The sequence below is a fragment of the Cajanus cajan genome, chromosome 1 (genome assembly GCF_000230855.2).
Source record: "Cajanus cajan strain Asha chromosome 1, NIPB_CcT2T_4, whole genome shotgun sequence".
Taxonomy (NCBI): Eukaryota; Viridiplantae; Streptophyta; class Magnoliopsida; order Fabales; family Fabaceae; genus Cajanus; species Cajanus cajan.
The window spans coordinates 43531187-43541696 of NC_138517.1; the positions used below are offsets into that span (position 1 = coordinate 43531187).

The 10510-nt window shown below is 39.7% G+C and overlaps 1 protein-coding gene across 1 annotated transcript; it reads right to left on the reverse strand.

Annotated features, from left to right (window-relative positions):
• Positions 1–4385: 4385 nt before the first annotated feature.
• On the reverse strand, positions 4386–8287 carry LOC114917106 (uncharacterized). Its single transcript, XM_083069093.1, has 6 exons — positions 7339–8287; positions 6249–7185; positions 5945–6083; positions 5609–5755; positions 4843–5414; positions 4386–4521 (listed from the first exon to the last, which is right to left on the reverse strand). Exons 1-6 carry the CDS (start codon positions 8285–8287, stop codon positions 4386–4388), a joined length of 2880 nt encoding a protein of 959 aa, XP_082925219.1.
• Between the last annotated feature and the right edge of the window lie 2223 nt (positions 8288–10510).

Genomic DNA, 10510 nt, shown 5'->3' on the forward strand with positions numbered 1-10510 from the left:
CTTAAAAGATTTCTCTGTTCATAACTTAATCTTTGTTCCATCCGAGTGAACCAACTAAGCGAAGATTAACTCAGGATTTCCCTACACGAATTAAGCAAACGTATACAACATCAAACTTCCCCATAAGATTAAGCAACCTGTGAACTACCTGACTCATTAAGCATAAACAGGTGTCAAAAACGTTTCAGAGGTTCAATGAAGAAGAACCAAGCAGACACAGATACAAATATGAATAAAACCTCAAATAGAGATTGCAATCTGCTCAAGGAGCCAACCCCTGGGGTTTTAGCCTTCCATTAAAATGGAAACAGAAATAAACACAAAAACGAAAATACAAATAGAAACTAAATGAAAACAGAAACGAAAATGCAAGGAAGGAGAACAACAAATGAGTAATCTGTATTCTTCAAATGTAAATGTTCAGTTTTTACAACCAGAGAAGAGAAAGCAACAAAAACGTGACTGGAGAAGAAGCAAAACGTAAAAACCCAACATAGAGCAAGAAAAACGTGAATAAAGATGGAGTTACAGAGCAGAGAAGGAAAACAAAGCGTAAAAGAAAGCAACAGGGAAGTCAAAACGCCCAACTGTAGCTCTAGAGAGAAAAACGTAAAAAAAAAACAAAGAGAGGCTGCCCCCTCATGTAGTCACATCAGATTCTTCATGCTAGTGGCTGCCAAGTCAGCCCTACCCTAGGCTCCTATGAGCTAAAATAAAATTGGGCCCCCAACAATACAAGTCTGACCCAAGCTACAATAAAATAGAGTAAAAACTAAAAATAAATGCTGAGGTGGAAAATGGTGTAGTGGTGACATGGAAGATGACGTGGCAGCTCCTCTTGAAGTCCAAAAATTAATTCCAAGCCCAAATAATTATTAAACTGCTCTGAAAACAAAATTTGGAATAATTAGATTCAGAAAATTCAAATTAGTTAAAATATGAATTACCGGTCCAATTAAAGCCCAAATAGAAAATACTGCAGAATATAAACAATTAAGCACAAATCAGAGATTAAAATAAGTATAGAAAGGTAAGAACATAAGGGAAAATATTGACTCATCAAATTCCCCCACACTTAGCCTTTTGCACTCCTAGGCAAAATCAAAAAGCAGAGCAAGGAACAATTCCAAAGACAACAAAGAGAGTGACACAACAGAAATAAAAATACACACAAGAAAACAAACACATTTACACAATCATCAATGAATCCTGGGAAAAGAAAAGGAGTAGACAACATCAGACACACAAAGTGATGGCTTCCTCCTTCCATGGATGATGTAGAGTATGAAGGGGAAGACCTTGCCCTTGATCTAGTTCACCAAAGGGAAGACACAAAGGAAGATTTAGGGTGGAAAAAGGGAAGGTAGGCGTGAAGGTGTTTAGGGTGGTGGTGTATGGTTGCTCAAGTTGGCTCACTCCAAGTGTAGGTGGAGGCCACTCTAGGTTTCCTATTCTCCAAGGGTGGAGAAAGGAGGAGGTTAGCCGAAACTAACTAGTGACTAAGGATGGGATTTTGAGGCACAAAAGGCTCACTCAATATCATATAATCCAAAGTATTTACAAGTGGTGGGGTGTTGGGTATTTATAGGAGGGGAGGCATCTAGGGTTGCATTTGGAGCAATGCATGGCCGAAATTCACAAGGCAAATGCACTCCAAATGAAATGCCAAATGAACCCTAGATGCTACTTGGTGGCCAAGGATGGAATCTAAGGGGTTAGATTGGCTATTTCTAGGTGCATGATAAGTCCATGCAACCTTTGCCCTCCACTTGGGCCTAAGCCTTTCTAACACCAAAAATAGGTCCAATGCTCACCAAAAATGCGTCACCTCCTTATGTAACACCCTAGCCCAAAATTAAAACCCTAATCATCTAAAGCACCCCATAATACAAGGGTAAAATAGGAAATACAAAGAAAATAAATCCTATGACTAAAATACCCCAAAATACAAGGGTAAAATTGGAATAAAGCAATAAATTATATACTACTCAAATTGGCCATAGCCATGAACCATGTGATGGGTCTCACATAAAGTGAAGTACCAAGGATGGTCCTCCATCACAAAGAGTCAGAGAAACCAGATACTTATAGAAATCATCCAAGCATTTCTAAACATGGCAAGAAAATCAACCAGCTCAAGAGGTGAATCAAAAGCAACAGAACCTCACAAGATGCACTGTATCACTGTATCTCTCAAGTGTCTAGGCAACTGTATACTCTCAAAGCACTCATGAAAAACAAGCAACAGATAGACTTGGCAAGCCTCTAAAATCAACACCCAACACACAAGCACATAAGGATCAAAAGGTATTTTTAGGGTTGTAATGAGGCCAAGGATATGGTAGAGGATAATATATGGGATAAGTAACTACAAACTAGAGGAACTAGAGGAGCAATGGGGAATAAGTCAAGAATACGCACAAGAAACAAACCCAGAAACCTCTAATGACCTCTATGATAATTAATTCTCTTTCTCTTGCCTCAAACAACTTCTCTTTTTCGTTTCTTTTTTCTTTTTTATGAACAGTACGTCGTGAACAGTACACACGAAAATTTGAAATGAGATAAGATAACATGCATAGAAGTAAACTGTACAACATAAGGAATCAACTAGCCAATATACATCATCCAATGAAACATACACACACCCCCACACTTATTCAAAAACTTATTCCCAAAACAATTCCAAAGCTCCAAAACTCCCTAAGGTTAAGGTAATAATGGTTTTTCTCTTAAGGCTTGTAATGAGCTTCAAACAAAGAAGGGGAAATAGGCTCAGCAGGGGTTATCAGAGGAGTTAATTCAAGGTAGGCTTATTTGGCTAGAGGCTTATGAGAATCAAAATGCCTTAATCATATCCAAACATGTATGTGAATCAAGAAGTATTAAACAGAGTCAAGACAAGGCAACTGTGCAAGCAATCAAGGGGCATAACACACAAGAAAGAACAGAGAGTGGCTCAAATCCTCACACAGGGTATATCTGTCACAATTAAAACAACCTCTCAAGCCTCAAAATCATCTTTCCAAGCAGAGAAAAACAGGGATTTCAAACCATATAGTATCAAGAAACTCCTATCCAAGAATGAAGTAAGTGCCTACAAACTATCAAAACCCAGAAATCAAAGAGAAACATGCAAAACTGTACATAAAAACTAAACATAAAACCTAGACCCAAAATAACAATTAAACCCTAAAAGCATATAACCAAAATAGTTCTCCCCATACTTAAATCACACATTGTCCCAATGTGACACAAACAGAAGATCAAAGCAATCAGAACAATCAACAGAATTGGACATGTGCAATAAAAGTAAAGAAGGAGAGAGGGAAAGAAAACTCCCTAAATCATGGTGGGAGAGAAGCAGGGTCAAGCAGAGACATGTCCTTTACAACTACATTCAACAAAGATGGATTGCTGAGGAATGGCTTCAGCCGGTGCCCATTGACTTTAAAGCTTTTATCTGTGGATTCACTTTTGATCTCAACTATACCATAAGGATAAACATTAGTAACAACAAAAGTTCCAATCCACTTTGATCGTAACTTACCACCCATGAGTCCGAGCCGAGAATTGTACAAGAGAACTTTCTAGCCAACCACAAAGTCCTTCCTATCTATCAAGCTGTCATGGAACTTCTTGGTTTTCAACTTATAGAATTTTGAATTCTCGTAGGCTTCTAAGAGGATCTCATCAAGCTCATTTAGTTGCAACCTCCTTTCCTCACCAGCCTGATCAATGGAGAAGTTGCAGGTCTTCACAACCCAGTACGCCCGATGCTCAATCTCAACAGGTAAATGACATGCCTTGTCAAAGACAACCCGATAAGGAGACATCCCTATGGGTGCTTTGTAGGCAGTCCTATACGCCCAAAGAGCATCATCCAACCTGTTACTCCAATCTTTTCTGTTGGGCTGGACAATCTTCTCTAAGATTCTCTTGATCTCCCTGTTTGAAATTTCAGCTTGCCCATTGGTTTGGGGGTGGTAGGGTGTAGAAATTATGTGCACTACCCCATACTTCTTGAGCAAAGCCTGCATAGATCTGTTACAAAAATGGGTGCCTTGATCATTAACAATAGCTTTGGGTACTCCAAACCTGCAAAATAGGTGAGATCTAACAAAATCCACAACAACCCGAGCATCATTAGTTCTGGTGGGATTGGCTTCCACCCATTTTGAAACATAATCAACAGCTAAAAGAATGTAGGAAAAACCAAAAGAAACAAGAAAGGGACCCATGAAATCAATACCCCAAACATCAAACACCTCACAGAATAGCATGGGCTGCTGAGGCATCTGCTGTCTCCATGTAAGGGATCCTCCTGCTCGCTGACACTGCTCACAAGTGCTACAAATCTGCCACGCATCTTTGAAGATGGTGGGCTAGTAGAAACCACAATCGAGCAACTTGCGAGCTGTCCTCTGAATGCCTAGATGGCCACCTGGTGCAGAAGAGTGACAAAACTGCAGGACCGAATCGATCTCATGATCTGGTATGCATCTCCTAATCACCTGGTCACTGCACAACTTCCACAAATAGGGGTCATCCCAAATATAAAGCTTAGCATCACTCTTAATTTTATCAATTTGAGCTCGTGATGCTAAGGGAGGAAAAACAGAAGTAACTAAAAAATTAACAATGTTTGCAAACCAAGGGGTGGTAGAAGAAATAGAAACAAAAGAAACAATCAACAAATTTCATCAGGAAAGTTATCCTGGATGGGTAAGACATCAACACTGTCCTCAGCTCTTTCAATTCTGCTGAGATGGTCTGCCACTAAATTCTGAGCTCCACTCCTGTCCCGGATATCCAAATCAAACTCCTGGACAAAGCATCCACCTGATCAATCTAGGCTTTGACTCAGCCTTTTTCAGTAGGTACTTCAAAGCTGCATGGTCAGTATAGATAATAACACGAGAACCAAGCAAATAAGATCTAAATTTATCAAGAGCAAAAACAATGGCAAGAAGCTCATTCTTTGTGGTAGTGTAGTTTGCTTGGGCAGCGTCCAAAGTCCTGGAAGCATAATATATCACTCGAGGCAACTTGTCAACTCTCTGTGCCAGGACAGCTCCCAATGCATAATTGGATGCATCACACATCAGCTCGAATGGGACTGTCCAATCAGGTGCCTGAATGATTGGAGTGGTGGTGAGTGCTTCCTTGAGGCAGTCAAAAGCCTGTTTACACTTGTCATCAAAAACAAAATCAACATCTTTTTGTAGTAGATTGGATAGCGAAAGGGCCTTCTTGCTGAATTCTTTGACGAAGCGCCTGTAGAAACCTGCATGGCCAAGAAAAGATCGAACCTCTCGCATGCAAGAGGGGTAAGGCAACTGTGAAATAACAGAGACTTTCGCAGGATCTACTTCTATGCCCTTACTAGAAATGATATTCCCTAAAACTATACCCTGCTCAACCATGAAATGACATTTCTCAAAATTAAGAACAAGGTTAGTCTCAATGCATCTATTCAGAACTCTATCCAAACTATCCAAACATGCATCAAAAGAGGATCCATAAACAGTAAAATCATCCATAAACACCTCTATGAAATTTTCAAGAAATTCATAAAAGATACTAAGCATGCACCGCTAGAAGGTACCAGGGGCATTGCATAGGCCAAAGGGCATCCTCCTATAGGCAAAAGTGCCAAAAGGGTAGGTGAATGTGGTTTTCTCTTGATCCTCAAGAGCAATATGGATTTGAAAATAACCAGAAAAACCATCAAGAAAGTAGTAGTGAGATTTACCTGCCAGATGCTCAAGCATCTAGTCAATGAAAGGCAGTGGAAAATGATCTTTCCTGGTTGCTTGATTCAGCCTTCGGTAGTCGATGCAGACCCTCCAACTATTTTGCACTCTAGTGGGAATGAGCTCATCCCTCTCATTTTCACAACAGTGAGGCCTATCTTCTTGGGGACCACCTGGACCAGACTCACCCACTGACTATCTGATATAGGATAAATGATCCCAGCTTGAAGAAGCTTGGTCACCTCCTTCTTCACTACATCCAAAATGACAGGGTTGAGTTGCCTCTGGGGCTGTCTGACTGGTTTAGCTCCATCCTCTAAGAGTATCCTATGCATGCAAGTGGATGGGCTGATACCAGGAATGTCCGCCAGGGTCCAACCGATGGCTTTCTTATGCTTTTTCAAAACGTGCAATAATTTCTCCTCTTGAACAAAATCAAGGGAGGTGGAAATGATCACTGGAAACTTCTCATCATCCTCCAAGTAAGCATACTTGAGGTTTTCTGGTAGAGGCTTTAATTCTGGAATGGGTGTTGGCTGAACAGTAGAAGGAACTAAGGGTTCCACAGCATGTACCTCAACCTGCAAGTCAGATTCATGTGTACTTCCTGAAACATGGTTAGTGCATTCTGACTCTAAAGAAATAACATCCAGAGGTACAACACCCAAAACATCAGATACAAAATCAGATTCAGAAACATAATCAGATTCAGAAACATAATCAGATTCAGATTCAGTGCATGCAAGATAAGTGTATAGATCAAATAGAAAACAATGTTTGTTATCATGCAAAGAATAAAAATCAGAAGCATATTGATCAACAACATCATCAAGTATCTCAGCACGAAAAATAGAATGGTCCTTAGATAGATGTTTCATGGCATCAAGAATATTAAAATGGACAATACTATCACCAAATTCCATGGACAATGTACCAGCATACACATCAATCTTAGTTCGGGCTGTTTTCAAAAATGGTCTGCCTAAAATGATTGGGACGGAACCATGAGAGAATCCCTCCTCCATGTCAAGCACATAGAAATCAACAGGAAAAATTAGTTCACCAACCCAAACTAATACATCCTCAACGAAACCTGTAGGGTGGGCGACACTTCTATTTGCCAACTGTATCACCACACCCGTAGGTTGCATAGGACCAAGAGACAGAGATTTAAAAATGGACAGAGGCATAACATTTATAGAAGCACCCAAATCAAGCATGGCATTTTCAAATTTACTGTTACCAATAATGCAAGGTATACAGAATGTATCTGGGTCCTTACATTTTTCAGGAATGTGAGGAACAGATTTACCTATGAGTGCTAAGACATTTTTGCCCATGCTGATTCGCTCATTGCCCTTCATTTTCCTCTTATGAGTGCACAACTCCTTCAATAATTTTGCATATCTGGGAATTTGCTTGATGGCATCTAGTAGAGTTATGTTCACCTCCACCTTCCTAAAGGTCTCCAATATCTCCTTATCCACCTCTTCCATCTTTTTGCTTGGAATTAATTTTGGTGGAAATGGAAGAGGGATAGGAGGCTGTTGCAAGTCAGAATTGGTGCTGGAAGAAGGTCCACCTGCATGAAAATTTTGGGCACCAACTGGTTCATCTTTTTGTTCAGGTGCAGATGCTGGAACTGGTAATGGCACAGACACAGGTGCAGATGGAGGTGGAGATACTGCAGTGGGTATGTCAATCTGTTTCCCTGACCTCAATGTGATGGCACTCACATTTTTCAGATTCTGCACAGTCTGTGAAGGCAACTTATCTGAATTTTGAGACTGTGCCTGATTGAGTTGAGTAGCCATTTGCCCCATCTGATTGGTCAAGCTCTGAATAGAGGCTCTAGTCTCTTGCTGAAATTGCATATTCTGAATGGTCATCTGCCTAACCAACTCCTCTAATGAAGGCTTAGAAGTAGAAGGTTGAGTTGGTTGGGCTGTAGGTGCAAGAGGATGAGGTCTCTGTTGAGGGGCCTGGTATGAAGAACTTGAGGGATGGTTCTGGAAAGGTGCTTGATTTTGCTGCTGCTGCTGAGAGTTTCCCCACCTCAAGTTTGGATGATTTCTCCAACCAGGATTGTATCTATTGGAGGACAAATCATAATTTTGTTGTTGTTGTTGCGCTGGTCTGTTATTGTAGATATTTGCAACATAGGCTTGAGGAGCATGAACATTAGAAGGTTGCTGCAATGATGGACACGAATCTGTATGATGGTCATTTGACGTGCAAATGCCACAAACCCTTGCCACAGATGCAAATGAAGATGAAGATGAAGATTTCTGGTTCATGGAAAGTTGAGTGACTAAACTGACCAAGGTATCAAGCTTCCCCTCAAGCTTCCTATCTGCAGATGAAGAAGAGTCAGCAGCTACATCATTAATTCCCCTTAGCACAATAGCATCATTCCTGGCGTTGAATTGCTGAGAATTAGAGGCCATTTTTTCAATTAAGTGCCTAGCCTCAGCTGGAGTCATGTCACCAAGAGCTCCTCCACTAGCAGCATCAATCATACTCCTCTCCATGCTATTCAGGCCCTCATAAAAATACTACAATAGGAGCTGCTCAGAAATCTGGTGGTGGGGACAACTTGCACATAATTTTTTAAATCTCTCCCAGTACTTATACAAGCTCTCTCCGCCAAGTTGCCTGATCCCTGATATATCCTTTCTGATTGCAGTGGTCCTTGAGGCAGGGAAGAATTTCTCAAAGAACATTCTCTTTAGAACATCCCATCTAGTGATGGACCTAGGAGCCAAATAATACAGCCAGTCTTTAGCAACTCCCTCCAATGAATGTGGAAATGCCTTCAGGTAAATGTGATCCTCTTGAACATCAGGAGGCTTCATGGTAGAACAAACAATATGGAACTCTTTCAGATGTTTATGTGGATCCTCACCTGCATGACCATGAAACTTGGGCAACAAATGGATTAGTCCAGTTTTAAGCACAAAAGAAACATCTTCTTCAGGATATTGAATACACAAACTCTCATAAGTAAAATCAGGTGCAGCCATCACCCTAAGAGTCCTCTCACGGGGTCCATTATAAGGTTGTTCACTCATGTTTTCTGGTTGACTTGAATCAAGCTCAGATGCAACACTTACACTAAGACTATCACTAAGACTATCACTAAAACTATCACTATGGCTATGACTAACACTATCTAAAGATGGAATGATATGCTCTCTAATTAATCTATGGAATGTCCTATCAATCTCAGGATCAAATGGGTGCAAAAAATCAGGGTTGCTCCTAGTCATGCACTACATGAACTATTACATGAATAGTGACAGTGAACAGTGAACAATAGGGGTAAAAAGGGAATTTTCATGAAAACTTGGAAACTATCAAAACCAATGCACCAATATCATCATAAAATCATTAGAAACTACCACAAAAAATTTGAGAGAAAAATTCAAAGCCTAACTATATGAACTACCTATGAAAAGTTTGAAAAAATAGAAAATAAAACTTAAAAATTAGAAAAGAAATAGTAAACAGCCTTTTTTTGGAAATCTATTCCGGGCCAATGGACATCGTCATTGGCGAGGGATAGATCTCAATTTTCTCTACAATTTGAAAAAAAATCAACTCATTCTGACCACCAGAGCAAAAGTTATGCTCGTTTGAAGTTTTAGCTCACAAATTTTTGTAACTTCCAAACTGGACCACCTTTTGGCCTTTGGTTTTTTTTCACACAAACTATACGTTGAAAGAAGTTACCACACAAAAATTGAGGCAAAAATAACGAGTCTAGCTATCAAAACCAAAAATCACAATTAATTGAAAAAAAAATGGTTACTATTCATCTAACACAAACCCTTTTCAGCTGATTTTTCTGATTCTACACTTATGGACCTTGAAAGAATTGAAACTCAATACAACACAACAATGATTTAGCAAACCAAATGGAATCAATATAATTGGTCAATGAGCTATGGAATGCACTAATGATCAGTTATCACAAACACATGACAGCAAATGCACTAGAAACCAAATTCGAGTTACTGTTCCATTGGTTTACTGTTCATTGGTTCTCTCTACTTGCATCAGACTTAACAACATGAATTCTTCAACTGAAACACTTGCTTGCTAGACCTGTAGGGACTAATAACAAACACAATTACACAACATAACATGCAGTATCACACGAAAATGCAAACATCACTAATACACTAAATCTGATATACTCAAAATACAAAAAACTTAACAGAGACTAACACACAAACACACAACAGAACACAACAAAAACAAATAACACACAAACACACAGCCTCTAACAGGAACCGATGGTCCCCGGCAACGGCGCCAAATTTGATCGAATCCGTATTCGGTCAAATAAAACAATTAAATGTAGTACTAGGAAGTGACTCCTAGGTCGTCTCCCAAGGACCGTCTTTTACTGTTAAAGGCTTAAACACACGAAGTGGGGGGGGGTTTGGTTCAGAATTTTCAGTTTATAACACAATAAAACGAAAGAAATAAAACAGCAAGTAAAACGGATTGGCTCTCTGTTCAAATTGCAACTCTTTTATCCCTGGTTCTTAAAAGATTTCTCTGTTCATAACTTAATCCTTGTTCCATCCGAGTGAACCAACTAAGCGAAGATTAACTCAGGATTTCCCTACACGAATTAAGCAAACGTATACAACATCAAACCTCCCCACAAGATTAAGCAACATGTGAGCTACTTGACTCATTAAGCATGAACATGTGTCAAAAACGTTTCAGAGGTTCAATGAAGA

Excerpts from the sequence above, each read along its gene's own strand:
- LOC114917106 (XM_083069093.1), bottom strand. The coding sequence starts at position 8,287 with ATGGAGAGGAGTATGATTGATGCTGCTAGTGGAGGAGCTCTTGGTGAC. Across the intron at positions 5,756-5,944 it reads CTATATCAGATAGTCAGTGG|GTAAATCTCACTACTACTTT; the intron begins GTGAGTCTGGTC and ends AGCATCTGGCAG. Across the intron at positions 4,522-4,842 it reads TCAAAGCCTAGATTGATCAG|TGACCAGGTGATTAGGAGAT; the intron begins GTGGATGCTTTG and ends GAAGTTGTGCAG.